The sequence below is a fragment of the Ixodes scapularis genome, unplaced genomic scaffold, assembly GCF_016920785.2.
Source record: "Ixodes scapularis isolate PalLabHiFi unplaced genomic scaffold, ASM1692078v2 PGA_scaffold3__209_contigs__length_174095766, whole genome shotgun sequence".
Classification (NCBI taxonomy): domain Eukaryota; kingdom Metazoa; phylum Arthropoda; class Arachnida; order Ixodida; family Ixodidae; genus Ixodes; species Ixodes scapularis.
In genome coordinates, this window is record NW_024609868.1 from 14,884,546 (window position 1) to 14,904,403 (window position 19,858).

The 19,858-nt window shown below is 46.6% G+C and overlaps 3 protein-coding genes across 4 annotated transcripts; 1 reads left to right on the forward strand and 2 right to left on the reverse strand.

Moving 5' to 3' along the window:
• Window positions 1-215: 215 nt before the first annotated feature.
• LOC8037612 lies at window positions 216-6,743 on the reverse strand. Of its 2 annotated transcripts, none has more exons than XM_029991856.4 (6): window positions 6,564-6,743; window positions 6,015-6,159; window positions 3,425-3,657; window positions 2,618-2,915; window positions 1,393-1,554; window positions 216-701 (listed from the first exon to the last, which is right to left on the reverse strand). In XM_029991856.4, exons 2-6 carry the CDS (start codon window positions 6,114-6,116, stop codon window positions 330-332), a joined length of 1,167 nt encoding a protein of 388 aa, XP_029847716.3. In that variant the 5' UTR covers window positions 6,117-6,159; window positions 6,564-6,743; the 3' UTR covers window positions 216-329. The 2 variants fall into 2 exon arrangements, with proteins under 2 accessions (XP_029847716.3, XP_029847717.3); XM_029991857.4 differs by lacking the exon at window positions 6,564-6,743 and adding an exon at window positions 6,477-6,537.
• A 1,546-nt stretch (window positions 6,744-8,289) lies between these two features.
• Window positions 8,290-10,324, reverse strand: LOC8037611 (SNW domain-containing protein 1). Its single transcript, XM_002405373.5, has one exon. The coding sequence runs from the start codon at window positions 10,292-10,294 to the stop codon at window positions 8,699-8,701; it is 1,596 nt and encodes a 531-aa protein (XP_002405417.4). The 5' UTR covers window positions 10,295-10,324; the 3' UTR covers window positions 8,290-8,698.
• A 181-nt stretch (window positions 10,325-10,505) lies between these two features.
• LOC8037610 (serine/threonine-protein phosphatase 6 catalytic subunit) lies at window positions 10,506-19,819 on the forward strand. The gene is made up of 10 exons (XM_029991854.3): window positions 10,506-10,652; window positions 13,170-13,265; window positions 13,868-13,933; window positions 15,011-15,078; window positions 15,814-15,887; window positions 16,461-16,540; window positions 17,372-17,489; window positions 18,228-18,319; window positions 18,782-18,839; window positions 18,921-19,819. Exons 1-10 carry the CDS (start codon window positions 10,584-10,586, stop codon window positions 19,109-19,111), a joined length of 912 nt encoding a protein of 303 aa, XP_029847714.1. The 5' UTR covers window positions 10,506-10,583; the 3' UTR covers window positions 19,112-19,819.
• The last annotated feature ends 39 nt before the right edge of the window (window positions 19,820-19,858 follow it).

Below are 19,858 nucleotides of genomic sequence, written 5' to 3' on the forward strand. Positions count from 1 at the left end.
AAGGACTTTCCAATTCATGCATGGCAAATCTTTGAAAGCAGAGAGGCCCCTAGCATGAGGTTACATGCGAGACGCAGCAAGTACACTTTCTGAAAGACTCTCGACCAAACTCCTACGCCTGCTTTCCAAACAGACATTATTGTAACATTTGTAGCCCAGCTTTGCAAGTCTGGTTTCAGGCACTTTACTTCGAGAACCAAAAACAAAACGCAGGATTTAGTAGAGCACGTATTTAATATCGGCCACCCACCCAGCATCCGTCGATTGCTATCGTAGCAAATCTTTTATACTTTGAAATATGTTGCACATTGTAAAAAGAAAATTCTACATCAAGCCAGGTCCTTCCCCTTGGCAATCCATGTACTATTGTCTGTGTGAACAAAGTAGGGCCTGAACATTTCCTTGATGGACATTGCAAGCAGGCTGCTGACGGCCACTGGCTTGCACTTTCCGTCGAGCAGCCATGCAGACTGGTCCTTCGAAGCCGGCTTGGACGGCCGAGGTTCCACCCACGCCGCCGAGCCTTTTGGTACAAGCAGCCAGCACGAGTCCCCGAAATTGCTCGCCGGGCGGTCGGTGCACAGTTCCTCAAAGTCTCTAGTCAGTGCAGATACCGATTCCTTCTTTGATTCCACAGTTGGACCCCTGGCAACTGTAGGACAGAGCCATTTTGACATGTCTTCCTTGTTGTCTTCCAAGGTCTGCAATAAAAATGTAGAGAATTTGTCGCTCGCCATAAGGCATCTCTGCAGTGGTTTGACAGCATCTGTTTTAGCGACGAGACCGCTCGCACCACGATAATCCAACGGTGCCAACTCGATGCACCTAAAAGAGTTCTCGGCACCAAGAAGAAATTCATGTTTTGTGGACGGCTTTTGGCATGCCGCTTTGGCGGTGCTAAAGTGGCCTTCTACTGATGTGTCGTGATTGCCTGCTTGTGCGGGACTCTTCTAGGTCCATGCATTGTCTTTGGATACTCCAATGTATGGCAAGAATGGGACATTGAACAAACCAGTCTAGGCACAGTAGGTACCTAGGCTAAAGGCATTGCGCAGTGCATGGCTTCCCAAACCGACTTTCAAGGCACACAGTGTTTCCTCAAGCTTCCAACTTCTCAAGAACCTTATTAGGGGTAGTTCTAGCAAAATTGATGTGCAACTATGATACACAACTATGGAAAAGGTTTACCCAACTAACTTCTTAGTCTGTGTTAATGCCACTAAATTTTTTTTTTAACTTCTGAAGTGCATTATTGTTTATGTCCGAGAGGGTCTTCAGCACCAAATCAAAATAGCTCAGGATTTTCCAGATTGAAACGTTTGAGAACACAAATGTAGTGCAACTGACAACACTCTTGACTTGCTGCAATTGAAGGCATCCCAGCTCGCTTACCAGTTTGTCGACTCCTCCTTGTATTTCCCCGTATCCCATAACAACAACATCGTCGACAGCCTCGTCAATGGACACGGCCTCGATGGAACTTGACGCCGCCGATGACGATTTGGGAATGTGGGCTGACACCAGCTCAAAGTCGTCTTCGGTACTGTCGCTGTCCTGCAAAAATATGCAATGTAAACATGTTGCAACACTAGTACTATTTAATGGTTGCCATTACTTCCAGAGCACCCTAACTCTAGTCTTTCCAGTACCTTCAAAGAAGCATTGGGGACTCAAAGACCAAAATGTACAACAACCAAAACCAAGAATTTTGAGCAAAAGAGAAAAGCTACAAAACAGTAAATTGAAATAGTTTTTCATACTTTGCAAAGGAGCTCCATAGAGGACAAGCTCTCAGAAGGTGAGTATTTCACTAAGAATGGGTTAATGTGCATTCGCAGGCTCAGTTGTTCTCAACATTAGATTAGAGGAATATCCTGCCATACAAATGTGTGTTTTGGTGTCAATGTACTGGGAAATTTCACAATTCTAAATATGGCACTAAATTACGAATAAAAATGGTAAAATGTTTCCTCGTGAAAATCTCTGCCAAGTCGCTCCAAGCTGGAATGCTTGGTTACTAAACCGATCAAAGAATGCTTACTTCTTTGACAGACAGCCATCTTAGATGCCCTAATAAGCTACAACAAGCAGAACGCTGGGAATGTAGGCACACGCACTGCACACGCTCGCTTTATCAGTATACACACATGCAAACGCATGCACATGCAATGTGTTTTTAGGTTTCTGCTTCGGATTAGTTACTGCTGTGGACAGCGGCAGGGGGGATCGGTGGCCGGGTGTTTTAAGGCACCACAGCTCGAAGCATGTGGAGCGAAAACTCACGCTACAGAATCCAGGGATTCTATATTCAATCCCGACCCCTTCCCGTTTTGACCCAGATGAGCATCGTACCGGCATATGGTCGTGCATTGCTAGTGCATCATGCACGTTAAAGACCCTGGGCTGGCGGTCGTACTAGACTGGCTAAATTTATCATCCACAGAGGAGACGACCATTGAGGATGACTAACTTTCCTCTAGCTAAATATACACGCAACAATTTTCAGACAGCTGTACACGCAACTACACTCGCAGTATGCTCCTTGAAGCTTGGGTCATCTAGAAAAAGGTCTACTAGTGTACGGACTACGGTCCACCGGGCCGAAACCCTGACCCACCACGTAGCCAAGCAGCCAGCGCCGATCGGACGAGGGTAGCAGAGGCGTCGATCCCGAGTGAAGCCCCTGCAGAAAGCCCGGCCTGCCGGCGTGCTTGAGGTCCCTCTGGAGCACGTTGTGGAGGTCCTTGTGCAGGACATGGTGGCTGATGTCCCCATAATCTTCCTCCGCCACGTCCAGGCTGGGCAGCCGCCCGCACTGCAGCTCCGCGCCCCCAAAGTTCCTGACGGCCTCCGCAAGCTGCAGCTCCCCGCTGTTGGCAAACTGCACCCGCTGCATCGTCAGGCTCACCTGCGGCCTGCGGTGGAACAGAGAGAAGCTCTCCATTTAGGTACGGTACTTGGCACACGTCGCCGACTCGCGCGCTTAGCGTCCCATTCCACACGTGCGTCAAACATGGTCCCGGAGTGGCGACAGATAACGTCGCAAAAGCCGGAGCGTCACGCTGTCGTATGCTGCAACCCTAGCAATTAAACATAAAATAAAAAAAAAAAAGGTGAGAGATTGCAGTTGTTGTGGTTGCGGCATCCTGACTCCCAAAGCTTCTGTGGATTACACGGCTGGAGAGCGATTCGCAGCAGGACAGGCATCTGCCACATTTGTTGCCGCTGCGACGCCGGCCAGGATTGCGACTGGCGACGGCGTGACTCTTCCGCGACGTCCTCGGGCAGCGGCCGAGGGACCACTTTTTAGGATGTGGTAAGCAGACCAGTCGGGCATGCTTTCCAGGCACTATAGTTTAGGCGCTGCTAATGGGCAACGGGTCGACAGGCACGATCGAGAATGCAGGTTGCTGATGGCGCTCACATGCTGATCTGGTAGGCCAGCTTTGTGGGGTCAGCGTCCGTGAGCCTTCCGCTTGCATGCAGCTGCAGCAGGGAGCGCATGCTGCCCATGAACTGGTGGAGCTTGGCCAGGTCCAGCTGGAAGCGGCTCTCCTGGTGGGACGCCAGCACCTCCACCTGACGACACAGCTGCACGCCGCGCTGGCGCAGGTACACGGCCTGCTGCTCAAACGACGTCTCTATCTCCTTCTTCACCTGAGGCGTGGAGGAGAGGAAGACACATGCTGAGAAACTGACTGGCGGTGAAAGCTGGTGGCACTCCATATTACTAAAGCTTACAAAAAGCCATTTTCTACAGCTTGCAAGTGAGCGAAGTCAAAACTTGGGTGCTATGTGCTTAAAGTAAACAAGCAGGGTGATCGGTGGTCGAGCGTGCTAACGCGTCGTAGCTAGGAGCACATGGAGCAAAAGTTTGCGCAGGCAGGGACCCAGAACCCGGGGGTTCTGGGTCCCTGCCCGATTTTATCTGGATCAGCAGTCTACTAGTGTACAGTCATGTATCACTACAGCAGATGCACATTAGACCCCAGGACGAACTGTAGAGGACACCACGAGTCGTCAAAGCTAATCCAGTGCTGCGCGACTGTCACATGATTTTTGGATTGGGCGAAGCGACGCATAGTCACGTGACACAATAACTATGCTTAGACTGACTGGGTTGGCTCGTAGCGTCCACTGCCGTCCGTCGTAAGGTGTTATGAAATATAACGGTCGTGCTGTGCTGACAGAATCTCTCATCTACAGTGGAGACACTAGATGTGCATTGGGGCTGCCTCACTTCTCAATGCCTAAACACACATACACAAACACAACTACAGACAAACACAAGCCTGCCACGCATTTAAATCTTAGAAAAGTTATCTTCCACAGCTGCAAGTAGGCAGAGTTCAAGCTTGACTGCAATGTCGTCAACCTGTCGTGGAAGGTGGCAGCTTTAATCTCTTGCTGCCTGTGCACACAGAATATTTAAATTTCGGACTGACACAGTGGCAATCTTTTGAGTGCCATGGTGGTAAATTGAACATCCAAAGCCTACAAAGCGGAACAAAAGGAATTTGAAGCTGCAACCCTCTTTCCGAACACTTGTTGCATCACTCGTCCAGGCGTCGTTAAGAGCATGTTAGTAACGTATTTTAGCGTTTTGAAGTTATACCGAACAAGCGTACCTGTTCACTGCAGCTTCAAACATCTCAACAACAAAAAAAAAAGAACTTGAAAACTGTTTTGTTTGCACTATGCATGAGATGCTTGCCAGTGTTTCAATATAAAAGAAGGCTGTGTCTAGGGTTCAGTCCAGATGAAACAATAGCCACCGCTAATGTTCTCTCCAGACGGGAGAAAAACACACCACAGAGGCTCCGTCCATCATACATGAGGTTTGATACCTATGCTTCACCCCTGACCCATTTCCGGAGTAACAACTGGCAATATTCCTGTTATTTTTAATGTAGTCTTCTTTAGGTTAAATGCACTTGTCCGAGCAATCCTAGAACATGTCTACAGCTTCCTGGAAAAAAGCTTGTCCAACCACTGCAAACCCCGCGCGTCCAGCCTCTATTACATCAGCAACCATTAAAAATCTCCTCCCATGCAAATGTTTCTTTTATATATATATATATATTTTTTTTTAAGTCACTGGGAGCCAGATACAGTGAATACAGAGGATATCATTTTTCAGCTTTTTTTAGGAATGGTGACCATTGTAATGCAAGACCTGAGAGCCTGGGAGCATTGTCGTAATGGAGGAGCACTTCCTTCTCAACTTTCCGCGACGTTACTCCTTGATTTCAGTGCATAATTTTGTAATTAGGTTCGCATTGCAAGAACCTGGTATTGTGGCTCCACCTTGTAAATAAATCACAAGAAAAAACACCCTTAGCATCCCCGAAAAATTGACAAAGAGCTCCATGGGGCTGCTGTTGTTCTGTCTGAATGGAACTCTACTGGGCCTGCTAACTGTTCTGTATGGACGGAAGTCTCTTGCGTCTTCTGCACTTGCTATTGTTCCGTCTGGACGGAACTCTGCTGGGCTTGCTTTCGCTCTGTCTGGCCGGAATTCTATTGCATCTGCTAATGTTCCATCTGGACGATCTTCAGCCACTCCGTATAAAAAATAAAATAAAGAAACGGTGCCGAAATAACGCCACGATGTCAATTCCTGTTTCCTCCTCAGGGCGAGAAAAGCACGCAAAAAGTATCCTGGGTACGTCATTCTTAATCCTCGGCGTTCTTCCTAAGTCTTTCCTTACTTCAACTGTTTTGCTTTTGACATCAGCAGAGTTCTCTGGGAATCTCGGAACAAGATAGGAAAACTAGGTGGATCGGCTGAAGACTCATCAGAAGTACCCAGAAAACGGGTGTTTACTTTGTAACTGGCTTGTCAAAGTCGACCACAAGGTGCAACAAACATTATTTCTTTCTTATATTCCACAAGAAACAGAAAGGTCACCACAAAAAAGCTATGGGACAAGTTCTGTTTGGGCATCGACTTCAACTTACGCAGTGTTATCGCGAACAAAACGAATGAAACTTTGGACCTCGGAAAAACTTACAGTGGCAGCATTCTCTTCTAGACTTCTCCGGCATCCTTGTATTTCCCTGATCAATGACTCGGCTTCGAAGATCTTGCGTTCCACAACTTCGCCGAACTCCATAGTTCTCCTAAAATAGACTTCGCCCGTCCGGTTTTGCCGGCACCTGTAACGCAAACGGACTGACCATCGCACCACGCACCGCTCACTAAAAACAAAACAAAAAATAAAAATGCACACACACAATATTTCTATAATCACATCGATAGCAAGCAATACACGTTCGATCTGCGACATCGGTCCCAATCGAAATAGGCCTAGCTCTTGCGTCAAATTGGGGTTATTTTTTCGCCGTGGCGCGTTGCTTTCAAAAACAAACGCACAAAATTAGGCATATAATATCACAAATTCGCGTCTCATCACTTAGCATCACTACATATATTAACGCTTGTTTGGTCTAAAGATCGTGGAGACTTCGCGTACCGAACCACCGAACACTGTCGAACGAAGCAGACCCTTCGGGAAGGAATGACTGCGTGCAAGAAAAGCAGCTCGTACGCTCGTACTTACGTGCTTTACGCAACACAGGTTATCGGAGAGGGTGGTGCAAGAAAAATAATGTTGTTTTGAGTGACCGAATGCACTAGCCCGACTTGCCCGTAGAGCATCAGTCCCATGCACGGCTCCAAAGCGAAAGGCCAGCTGCTTGCTGGCGTCTGGAGAGAGAGGAGCGAAAGAGAAAAGGGAGAAGGGAGGAAAGGGAATACACTAGTCTCTGGCTGCGGCGTCTGCGCCAGCCTGCGGACGTGCCGATGCGGTTGACCCAAGTGGCTGATTCGACCTTGACGCCTTGAAGAGCAACTGCCCCGATGTTGTAACCGGCCAATTAAATGGGATATTGACCACATAAGAACGACACAATGATCAATGATGGCGTTTCTGCTCTGCCCCTTCTGTGGTTTCCTACAATTAATAAGCATGTTTATTTTTTTTTTTATACTATGTTTTAATGTGATAAAATTTCCACCAACATATATGGTTATATTTAATCAAATTTTCGGGCCTTTTGCGTTTAAAGTAAAATATATAACCTAAGAACAGCTACTTGCTAGTGGACACCGTTCGGACATTCAGCAGTTCACAGCAACCCCTTTGTATTAACTGTTTACCTTTCGATTCACTTACCCTCAACGCCTGACGGCATTAGGGTGGGCGATGGGTAAGCACCTACTGCATTCTTTATGATGCAAAACACTGCTTACCTTCGGCAATGTGTGGACGAGCATGTTATTCGGGCGAAGCGAGCACCCCCTTGACCAGCTGTCATTGTCTCGCACTACCTATGCTCAATCTTACAGCTTGTGTGAATATAGAAAAGTTTGCATGACAGCTTGCCATGTGTTCATGCCCTTAACTCGCACAATACTGCACAGAATTCTCGAGATGGAAGAATATGTGCCATGTATTTGTAGTGGTCACCTCCCTGATGCATAGAGGACAGTCAGTTTAGTCATCTTGTCGCGAAAAAATTCCAGGTTTACATTTCTGATATTAATATGATTTGCAGAATTTAATGTGGCAAATCCTCCCCTCACTTTCTCGTGTCCTGCAATTTATTTAGGAGGAGGAGGAAACTTTATTATTCTTCCGGGATCAGGTATTGGGGGTGGCGGAGGCCCAGAGGGCCGCCGCGATCGCCAGGGCCCGGGAGGTGGTCAGGACTTGGGCTGACTCCTCCAGGTCGCGCAACATCTGCTCCCAGAGGTGAGGGGAGGGAAGAGGGGGGTATGGGTCTGCGGGGCATTCGGAAAGGGAATGGTAATGAGTGTCGAATGCCCCGCAGGCTCATGTTCCCGAAAAACCCAAAAGGCATTAGAGAGTAGTTAAGAAAAAAAACTATATATACATTAAAAATGAAAAACAAAAAGTCCTTAGCACGTAAATAAGTACATAGTTGTTAAGGAAATGCCAACATAGTTAAGGCAAGTTATAGAAGTCATGTTACTGGATAAATACCACAGTCATTCAAAGGTGATTTCATAAGAATGTGATTTAAGTTCCAAGGGGAGCGGACAGCGATGCAATTTTGAACTAACATCAAACAACAATGTGATAAAGTTTTATACGCATGCCAATTCTTACTGACAATACAGTAAATATTGCCATAATAAGAGGTTGATGGGCTGTCTGTCACTTGTTTAGCAATAATTATATCTGGCTGTTGGCAGCTACAATCTGCACATGCATGCCCAAACATTGGTTGCACTTGTATAATGCACGACATGATCCTACAGGATGTGACATCCTCTTAATTGTTTATTGTGCAAACCATGCATGACATTATACATGCTTATGGTACTGTACAAGGTGCAAAAAAAAAGGTTGAATGAAGGATACCGTGGACAAAAGACAAGATCGATATTCAACCGTCCTCGCACGACCTGACGAAAGAAAACATTGACGATATAGACAGAAGCCTCTCAAGCATCACTCAACTCTTTACATGATCGGAAAAAAAAAAAAAAAAAAAAGGAACAACGATCAATGCCATAAACAGGAGCCTTTCAAGCACACATTGCAGGATACAAAACAAAGGATCATGTGACACACAGCAGCTCTGACAGCGTGGGCCACACTCCAAGCCGTCCATGCAAATGCGAAAGTCCCATGGGATGTCCATAGGACATCCGTCCCTGTCCCTGCCACTAGTCCTTCCGCCGCTTCCCTTTGTCCCTGTGGTGATCTTGGTCGTCTGACGGTCTCTTGCTGGCCTTCTTGGCCTCTGTCAAGAACTTGTCCAGCCCAAAGGGATCCTCCTCCTCGATCCTCCTTTCGAACTGGACGGGGCCGTCCCGCTTGGCCGACCGATCCGTGCCAGAGAACTCCTTGTCCGGCACGAAGCGCGACGTTTTCATCAGCTTCTCCAGGTCCTCGCCGTACACCTCCTTGTCCCCCGTGTTCTTGGGTCGGTACACGTTGGTCTGCGCGTTGCGCCACGGCTTGTCGTACACGTCGTATGCGTCGTCGTGGCCGAACCCGCTGCTCAGGCCCTTGCTCTGGTTGAAGAGCCGCTGGTCGAATTGGACCTCCGAAGGCCGCGCCCCGGGCATGCCCAGGGCGATCTGCTCGCTGATGTCCCTCTCCCGCTGCTTCTCCAGCTTGGACCTCTTGTCCGGGGCCGCCCGGGCGATGTTGCGCTCCCGCTGGCGGTCCTTGTGGCGCTCGTAGCGGAGCTGGTCTCGTTCCCGCACGTCTTCGTCGGCCACGGCCGCCTGGGTCCGGATGCCGGCGCGCTCCTCGCGGGCCCTTTGCGCCAACTGCCTCAGGTGCTCCTCCTTCTTCTCTTTCTCCTTCTGGGCTAGCTTTTTCTCCAGCTGGGACCGCATCTCGACCGCTTCGCGGGCCTTCCTGTCCGCTATGTAGAGGGCCTCCGCGAGCTTTGCAAAGTTCTCGTTGATGTGGACCTGCTGCAGGCCGCGGCCGTCGGCCGCCAGCCTCTTGTCCAGGGGAACGGTGTAGCCCTTGGCGTTCTTCCAGTTGGAGATACAGGGCGGAATGCGCCACTCTTGCTGTTCCTTGACGGTTACCTTACGGGTCGGCGAGTGCATTACGGGCGCCGGCGGAGACGGCGGCCCGCGCGGAATCTTTTTGTTGATCTTGAAGCGCGGAGGTTCCATGGGGTCCTTCTGGACTTCGACCATCCGGATGATGCGCTGTTTGGCACCGGAGTTGAAGGACATGCCCTGCTGGGAAGGCGTGTACCTGATATACTGGGCAGGAGCCGTCTTCTCAGCGGCGCGGACCGGCATTGCCGCCGATATCTTGGACTGAGTCAGCTTCTCGAGAGCAAGACGGGTCTCCTCGGTTGTCTTCTCGATTTCTTCTTCGTCGGGCTTCTGTAGCGTGGGGTCGTCATCGGTGGTGATCTCCGAGGGGAGCAGGTCCTGGAAGCGATGGTAGATCACCTTGTCCTTTGACTGGCCCTGTCGCACTATGACGTCGTACTTGATCTTTCCCTGAGCGTCGATCTGGACGGGCAGAGCGTTCGAGGTCTGTTTTTCTTTCTTTTTGCCCATGTCCATCGGGTACTGCGCGACCGGGATCTCGGGGAAGGCACCGCCATCGCCGTAGTCTTCGAGGTTCCTGGGGACCCAACCTTTGCGGAGACCGTACGGTGGTGCGCTTCGAGTTGTGAGTGCGAGGTGCGTCGAAGGGGCGGCGTGTTTCCTCGCGCGTTCTTCATCGCCTCGGTCGAAAACTGATTGCGTCGGAGCTGGGAGCAGCGTCTGGAGCGACGCCATTTTTGCCTCGCTTCTGTTGCTGCGAGCCAGCTCTCCAGAACGCGGTCAACCGCTTTGTCAACAAAAATATTACTTTCATTGTCTCACTGTAGTTACAAAGTAAATGAAATAGAGCTCAGTAAAATAATATATTGTGTACACAGCTTATATATTTTTGTTTGGCCCCAATTAAAGTGGTTGTTATTTTCGTTGTATTCATTTTGGTGCGGAGTAGCTTTACATGGTTTCCGTCGTTCTTGCTTTGCGGTAAATGTGTGAAACGAGAAACTTAATTTAAAGTGTTTAAGCAATGCTTGATGTGGATAAATGGATAGAAATCGCGAAGGAATGCAAGTACTTACCGGAAAATGATTTGAAGGTATGGTCACTTCACGAGAGCGCGTTGCTCCCTCGCCAAGTTGTGAACTTTGTGAAACGGGATCGTGTTTTGCTTCCCGGGAATGGATGCGTTTGGTTTTGCAAGTGGGTGGACGTGAGATATGAACGGCCGCGAGCCTGCGAGGTGCTGTCGACCGCTCCGCTTTCCGAGTCAGCGCCCAAGAGAAGTCAATTCGTCCAAAACTTCGCGTCCGAGGGATTTTAATCGTTAGTCACGCTGTCTAGGGTACGAGTGACAGTTGACCCTGCAGTTGTGGAAATGCGCCAGGAGATTCTTTAATATCAGTTCTTACGATTGCGCCCTAACTGTCGTGTCCCCATCGCGATTCCTAACAGCTTCGGAAAGATGCACGATTTTGGGAAGGACAGCTCCGTGAGTCAGATGCGTTTCGCACATGTTGAGACCTACGATAAAACACGACGTCGTTATCAAGTCTTAGATTAGTTTATGGAGATCTAATGAGAGCGTTGTTGATGGTTTGCGCTTGACGTTACTGAAGTTTTCAAGGTTAGCAGGGTGCTCGAATGAAGTTGACTTATAGGTGATCTGCAAGTATGTTTTCTACCAAAGTTTCTGCTCGGTCAAAGAACAAAGGCTCTAGTCATTCTCGGTGGTGGGAATCGCAGAAATCCCCCAAAAGATCTCTTCCGTCGAAAGCATTCATAACTTCGAGGTTGTTTTAGGGGAATTTAACGTCATTTTAATCTATACAAATCTTCAACAGTCAAACCTGGGGAAATATATAAGATTACTTGTCTATTTATATTAGTTTTGTATAATCAAGTCATTCATAAAGATGACTGCCCAGATTTTTTTTCATGTGTTCTTGAACCTTACAGCTGCGGCAATTTGTTTATTGAAACCCTTTGACGGGCCCATGGACAGTGAGGGAGGAGACCCCATGTAATGTCGATTGCAAATGGGCATTTCAAATGTGTACAGGCTGTTTCTGTTTGTTGGCTTTGTTATAGCTCACTGTAACACATTTAACTCAAGCTTAACCTTTGGTGAAGCTCATAAGTTGCATTGCTCCATCAGAAGTGAGAAGAGCAGAGGTACATGTTTGACAAACAGCACCGAACAAAGATTTGTTCTACAAATGTTTTCCAAGTTTGCACTCTGCAGTATTGTAGTTTATTTATTTGATTAGGTATCGAGTTGAATGACCATATTTTGATGCTCGGCAGCTCTTGCCAAGAAATTGTTGTTGCGAGATGCTCAGGTGTGACTTAAATGCAGCTCATGTGTAGCATTCACTTACTGGCAGTTTTGTTTACTGAAGGTGGGAGGGCAGTTTTTCCATGACCCATTTTTGCTGTTGGACACATTGATGTTGTGCTGAACCAGGGTGTCTTGTGACTGGGAAAACCGGGAAATGTCAGGGAAATTTTAATTACCGGAAAAAATCGGGGAATTGTCAGGGATATTGTCAAAAAAGCGAGCTCAGTCAGGGAACATAAGCCTTAAACGCCATTGAGTGCCCTGAGCAAAGACTTGAGGACTTGGGAGCAGAAAAATAGGCAATAAATTCTGCTTAGAGTGTGTGTGTGCTTAGAGTGTAGGGTGTGCTACCCGATGCAAAGAGAACAGCTGACAAGTCCAGTCCAAGGATTGGATTGGATTGATAGCATGACAACTAAGTTAGATTGAGTTAGAGCTACTAGATTTAGTAACAAATGGGAAAGCCGCAGACCCCAATCCAGTCCATGCCTTAAGCTGGAAGTATCCGAAAGTGTGCATCTTGCGGTCATGTTGTCATTCGGTTATTGACGTGTGTGGTTGGGTGTCGTGTTTTTATCATGTTTCTGGAAGTGTCCTCTCTTCACTGACAATGTTGGCAACAAGAAAGTGCTTGTTTAATCCGGATTGGACGAACCCAGATATTTTGGAATATGCAAGTTGGATAAAGCCCATACAAAATTATCCTTACAATGCTGAATGGCTTGTGTTGTAATGGTCTTATATATTTAACCGCCTCTACAGTGGTCAGGGAATTTCACCTGAAATTTTCAGGGAAAACATGGAAAAGTCAGGAAATTGCAAAATAATAATTTGCTAGACACCCTGGCTGAACTAAATTGGGTCAGTACTAGTGGGGTCAAGATCTGTAGGCTGTGGTTTGAGTAACCAGCCTTTCCTAAAGGCTCAGGACTGTGAGCAAGAGGTGCCACGATCAGCTCCTGGTCAGTGTGGCTGATGGTCTGAAACCTGGGCTGGGAAGGGCACTCGAGATCTGGTTGAATGAATCTATCAAACTTCCCAAAGTTGTAAGAATTTTGTGCTAGATGGTGCCATCTGTGTGGCTAGACTCGAGTGCACTGTCCCTATGGCTACATTCCAAGACAGCTCTTTCTTGTTCTTGGGGGCACAAGTATGGGATACACCCCATGGAAAGACTGATGTGACATAGGAATCTGGCAGGTTTCACCGAAGTTGTCGGTATTAGATGGTGATGGTGTTATCGTCTTAAGTGTTGATCTCTGCTTGCACTTCCAGAAACTATGCAGCATGGTATGTCGGCTCCTCCTGGAGGAGTGCAACATCCAGCCCGTGTCCACACCAGTCACCGTCTGCGGGGACATCCACGGCCAGGTGGGCGCCACCTTTCTTTCCTTGCTACCGTGATGTCTCCTAAATTACAGGCACGAATGTGCAATGGTGCCCTCACAAACCGCTGCTCTAGCTTGCTCGTATTAGTTGCAGTGCCGAGGCCTTCTTTCACATTTTTTGTGTTGTTTAAGTGCTGCCATGATCAGTTGCACCCTTGTCTTGAAAGCGTAGAAAAGACATTGGCATCTGTTCCTTGTTGCATTGTACACCCTTCCTCTGTTTTAAGTCTTCTGCACTCAGAAAGTTTTGGGTGTTGCCTTTCACGTGTACAAACAGCAGCCATGTGCAGTCGGGTAAGGAGGTAACTACTCCACCCTTAAAGTATCTCGTCCGACTTCTCGGGTCATTTTATAAGTTATGCTGTTGATTGAATGACTTATTCATATGCCTCTTTTTAAAAACCGCAGTTCAGTTTCTGCAGATTCCGCGAGTTAAGTTAAAGTCCCTAAAACGAGAAGATGTCACATTCTCTGTAAAGTTATTACCGCTTTGCCCAGGTGTACTGTGGTTGGAGCGTTTAAGGAGTGCCGAGTCACCTGCATTTGAACCCTGGTGTGAATAAACGTGTCGCTCGTTTCTCGCAGTTCTACGACCTCGAGGAGCTCTTTCGGACTGGTGGCCAGGTTCCAGAGACGAACTACATTTTTCTGGTGTGTTTGCTTTTGCCGTACAGAATCTAAAATGTACAGGAGCTCTGCATTGTCTCGAAAACGGTATAGTACTTGTGCAGCGTGAATAGATATACAGGTTTGTGTGAGAAGTCCCAATATGTATCACCGTTCCACTTTTTGTGCGGGTATAGCTAGAGCAAAGTCGGGTCACTTCAGTCATCTTGTTAGGTAGAATCACTGTTGCCAGTGGCCACTGACTTGCAGTCGTGCCTCTCTTGAGCCTTCCACCCTGCTTTCGGAAATAACTTGCAACATAGCAAGATGACATCTCCAGCATATCCTCTCACCTAAAGCTCATTGAGCCTAAATTTTAGAGTTAAGGCCCGTTCACACTCTTGCGACTGCTTGCGACCTCTTAAACCTGGGTTCCTTAAAACTTCTTAAACCAGAGAACACACTAGCGCCATCTATTGGGAAGCAGTGTAAACTCGGCGGTCCGGCATATTTGTTTTTTATTTCTCGCGCAATATCCTTTCTTTTTTGGCTCGAAAAGCTTTTGTCAATGTTATAAACGAGCCTTTCTATGGGTATTACGCACATTTGACCTCGGAAATCCCGCAAAACCTTCGCTTTTGTGAAATGCAGTTCTAGGGTCACCGCATAGATGGCGCCACAATGTCAGTGTGTTCCCTCATTCTAGAAACATTTAAGAAGTTGTAAGAGATCTTGTCTCTCTCAGTCGTACTCGGTCGCAAGAGTGTGAACGGGCCTTTATAATTATCGACACCATCGCATGTGTGGCTTTAGGCAGAAAAATGACGGTGCCTATGAGCAGCTGATTCATAAACACCTTGCTTGGCACGAACAAATGGATTTGCGTTGTGACAGTGTCGGACGTTGAGTAGAAGAGTGCCGATACTCTAGCATGGTTGTCGAGTGGTTGTAGGTGCACTGGGCTAACCCGTCTATCATGTGCTTCCGATGTTGTTATCGTGTGCCCATGGAACATGTCTTGCACCTTAAATAGCCGGTAGATATGTTCTGAACAAAAAAGAAACAACTTAACTTATAGTTTTATGCAATAAAGTTATAATATTTCGTCCTGTTGCCTTTCAGGGGGACTTTGTTGACCGGGGCTACTATAGCTTGGAAACCTTTACTCGTCTTCTAACCCTGAAGGCCAAGTAAGTGACTTTGTGCCAAACAAAAATAAAATAATTTTTGAAGGGCTTTTTTTTTTTTTTCTTATTTTAGTGGTTTATTAGCGATTAAGCTTTGATGCCTGCACTTCATTTCAACTTAATAAGGCAATGTCCACGAGCTCATGTTTACAAAAAGCGCTTCCAGTAAATGTACAGAGGCACCTATAACTGGAAGCACACTTCAAACCTGTGTTCCTGCCGATGTCAAAGTAAACTTACCGAAGGAAACGTGGCATTGTGAGTTAAGCAATGTGAATAGTTTTGTAAGGTCACACGCACCAGCAGACACCGGTTCAGGTTTATGAAAACGCCCAGCGCATACCTGTAGGTACCAATAACATTGCTCATCCAAAGTAGGGCACGTGGACAAGATGTAATAACGCTGTCCCAAACCAACAAACACCTTCGGTACATTGTAGTCGTCGGTATAGATATGCACGCTCCTTTTTATGTGTCCTATATACATATAATTCTTTGCCATTCACAACATGAGCAGATGTGTAGACATTACTTAGTGAAGCACTGAAATAGCATGGTCCAGCACCAAAAATTTATACTTTTCTCTCAAATCACGAATGTTAAACATGGCTCAATATTGCAAACGGCTTCTTAATTAGAAACTTCTGTTCTCTGCACTCTTGCAGTTTACTAAATTGTCTGTTTTCAGGTGAGAACAAACGGTTCACTGCTCATGTTTTATGTTTTTCTTTCTCCCAGGTGGCCAGACAGGATCACTCTCTTGCGTGGCAACCACGAAAGTAGGCAGATCACCCAAGTGTACGGCTTTTACGGTATGCACGGCCATTTGCCATTTAAAACTTTGGGTGAGAGGATCGCCCAAAGCTAACAGTTGGCTGCTACACACCCACAGTGTGCTGTTCAGTGTGCGATAAACATACTTTTGTGTTGTTGCCGTATATCTGCAAGCTCGTCCCAGTCTCCTGGACGGCAAGCAGAAATTGTCATTTTTTTTTCTTAAATTGTTTCATCTACATTCAAACAAAACAGATTATTTACGATGCTGCATCCACATTGTTTTGTGGAGTGGCTATTTGGATTAGTATTTCTTCCGGTGTCAATCCGCATACTCCCTAAACCCTTTTGCAGACTAACTTGGCATATCTACTGAGCTTGTGCGCAGCGACACGTTCTTTTATATCTTCGAACAGACAACCGAATGGAATTCGGGGTAGATAAACCTTGTATGGTGCTGAAAAGGTTAAAGAAACTTTATTTATTAGAATATTTGGTACATAGTCATGCTGGTTCATTTTGTGAAGTCTGACTGTGTGTTCTCGTAGCATTGTCTGCAAACCTCTGTTGTGAATCTGGACAATGCATTTTGACGTTTCTTCCTTAACTAGATGAGTGCCAGACAAAGTATGGCAATGCAAATGCCTGGAAGTACTGCTGCAAAGTGTTTGACCTGCTCACAGTGGCAGCGGTGAGTGCACTCTTGTGTGATCCATTCTCGGAGGCATTTTTAGGCAAAAGATGTAGGAGGACGTTTGCGAATCATTGGGGAATGAGAACTGGGGCATGAAACTTCTACTACTACTACTGCCTCAGTGAGCCCTTGTTTAAAAAGATTGGCTGCATCTTCCAAAATTTCTTTTTAGAGATGTTTGATGCCAAACTTAATTTGCAAAGCGTAGCTTTCTACCTAAATCATTGTTTGTTCAAAGATCATCTCACATTGCCCGAGGGCATTATGTGAAAAGGTTGCAGTTTTGAAAAAAAAAAAAAAAAGAAAAAGCTCTTTGTTTTAGGGATAGTTAATCTTGCTACAGCTAGCTCTGCAATGCGAATAATTTTACCATAATTGATCATATTTTGAAAATTACTATTCTGACTAGTAACATAATATGGTTGTCTTATATGTAGGGGTGGGCAAATAGCAGGTCATCATTATCAGTTTCAACGCTGCAAAGAGAGCCCGTATGGCATCGGTTTCCCCAGCACTGTGAAGGCTATGAATGATGCAGTGCGTTTCGATTCGAACCACTATTTGCCCATTTCTACTCACATGTTGAATTTTACAACTAGAAACTTTGGTCTTCTCTGACAAAAAGAAGAAAGCATTTCTCATATCTAGGGCCTCTACAGAGTTCTCAATTTTGTTTACTTGCTTGAGGCTATGGCTCCTTTCCACCTGCAGGTGCTTGTGCACTTTAGCTCTAATCTAGGCATATTCAAAAAAAAATTTGTTTACTGTTTGATGCCACGAGAGTTGCAAAGGATTCCCCATTGTATGCCTTCTGCTTTGACCCAACAGATCATCGATGAACAAGTGCTCTGTGTACACGGCGGGCTGTCTCCCCAGATCAAGACCCTAGACCAAGTGCGAACAATTGAGAGGAATCAGGAGATACCTCACAAGGGTGCCTTCTGTGATATCCTTTGTCCTGGGACAGCCTTACATACCTACCGTAGATTACCCTGCATCCGCCCATTCTGACTGAGCGCCCACCCCTAATGTTTGTAACATCTGAAAAAATATGCACAGTACTGTAAAATTGATGACCTCACATGCACCCATCTCCTATTTTTTTCGCGATTATCTTCAAATTTTGAGTGAGTGCTAGCTCGGTATTTTACGGTATCGTAGCTTTCTAGATAATCGTAGGCACAGCTGGTGAAGTTTCTAACCATTGGCCAACAACAGATTAAATCCCCCCAAAATTCACAGGCACTTCACAAGCCACAGCAATGTTGTCGCCACTAGCTGTGTTTTTTCTTGTCATGCCTTTTAGCACATCTCGTGTCAATAGCGTCATGCCAATGTTTGTGGTTTATTCTGGAGCAGAGAATTTTTGTTGCTTTGCTGCCACCTTTCGTGAAGTTAGCGAAATATTGAACCCACGAAAACAAAATTTACAGTATTTTGATTTGAGACAAATGCTTCATCAGTTCCGTGCAAAGTTTTGGTAGTTTTGTTTTGTACACCTGCGACTCCGTACGGTACCTAGATGAAGTGTTCCGAGGACCTGACCCGAATTTTCATTGAACTGAAACATTGAGAGAGCTTTATTTCGAAGTCTTCCGTTTGAGTGATGTTCCTTGCGGGCTCCAAAGATGGCACCCCGACGGCGCGACGGTTGGTCAATGTTGAATCCCTTGACGACTTGCACATCTCGTGTGGTCCGATCCAGAAGACGTCGAGACCTGGTCCGTGAGTCCGCGGGGGGCGGGCTGGCTGTTTGGGGCCAAGGTGACCCACGAGGTAAGATGGCGCTTAGAACCCTCTAAAGAAAATCTGTTGTTTCGGTCCCAACGAGAGTGAGAACTTTACCGTCTGCTGATTGCCTGTGATGTCGCAACTTTCTTCTGGACGAGCATTAACGAAAAAGTTTGCTCGGGTCGTTGATCGCCTCCAACATAAAATAGCGGACAATCGCCATTTAGCCTGCGTTTGATCTCGCTTCGCCGCAGCACTCGCTTTGTAGCATACTGTTTTCTCGTTTCATTTTTGTCTGCAAATGACACTTTGCATTAGACAAGCTCTGTTCTTCACTCGCGTTAGCGAACAAACCGTCTGCAAACAATATCTTGGCTTTCTTCACGAGAAGAAAATTAGATTTTCGCTCTTGCGGGGACTAAAATCGGACCGCTGGAGAGAGAATCTTGGTGCTGCATCGTTTGGAAGAGGTAGAGGTCTAACGACTGTTTGTTGTCGTACCCCCAGTTCATGCATCTCAACAACCTGAAGCTTATATGCAGAGCACACCAGCTAGTGCACGAAGGTAAGTTTCGGTCCCATTTCCACCTTGCTTGACGACGAGTGCAGGACGATAGCTGATGCGGCTCCTCAATCCCACTTCCAGGCTACAAGTACATGTTCGACGACAAGCTCGTCACGGTTTGGTCGGCGCCCAACTACTGCTACCGGTGCGGTAACATTGCGGCCGTCCTGGCTTTTACGGACGTTAACACACGAACCGCGAAGCTGTTCCATGCAGTGCCGGACACCGAAAGAGTGATACCGCCCCGGAACACCACGCCATACTTTTTGTAGCGGTCGGAACGGACTGCTACCAAGTTATTGCCGGCATTGAACATGATTAATTTTTTTTTCCCTGCTTCCGTGTTCTGGCGATTCGGTCAATGTTTTTTTGTTTTTTTTTTCTCCCGAGAGTTGTATGTTTTATAAGTGGGGAAGGGGAAAGGAGATTCTGCATTTGTTAGAAAGGGAGAATGCCACGTTCGACCACTCCTCCACATGGAGAAGCGCTCTGCCATACGGCATTCTAAATTTTGCTGCCATGGTTCAGTATTGTTTCGCGTGCGAGTTTTTAAGGTATTTTTTTCGGGAACTTTCTCCCGTGGATTTAAATGTAACGTTATTGAGAGCATGAAAGGTAGTAAACAAGGTGGCAATTAACTTTTTTTTATTTATTTTTTTTTGCTTGGGTAGGAATGTAGTGGTAAATACTGCGACGAGATTTAGCATTGATAATTGGCAAAAATTTCCTTCGGGGAGGTGGGGGTGGGGGGGGAGGGGAGGGTTTAGCCAGGATATGCAAAGTGACTACTGTTGGATTCTGTCTGAGCACGTAAAAACATATCTCCGTGAAAATTGTGTCGGGAAAGTGCTGCTATAAAAATGTTTCTCGGTACGCCTCATTTCAGCCCTGTTCTGCTGTACATTTTATTGGTGCGCACATGTAATATATTTGCAGTCTCCCGTTCCTGAAAAATAAAAACGGCGCAATTCCTTTTTGTATTTGACGAAGTGCTTAGCATTTTCATAAAGTGGTTAGCA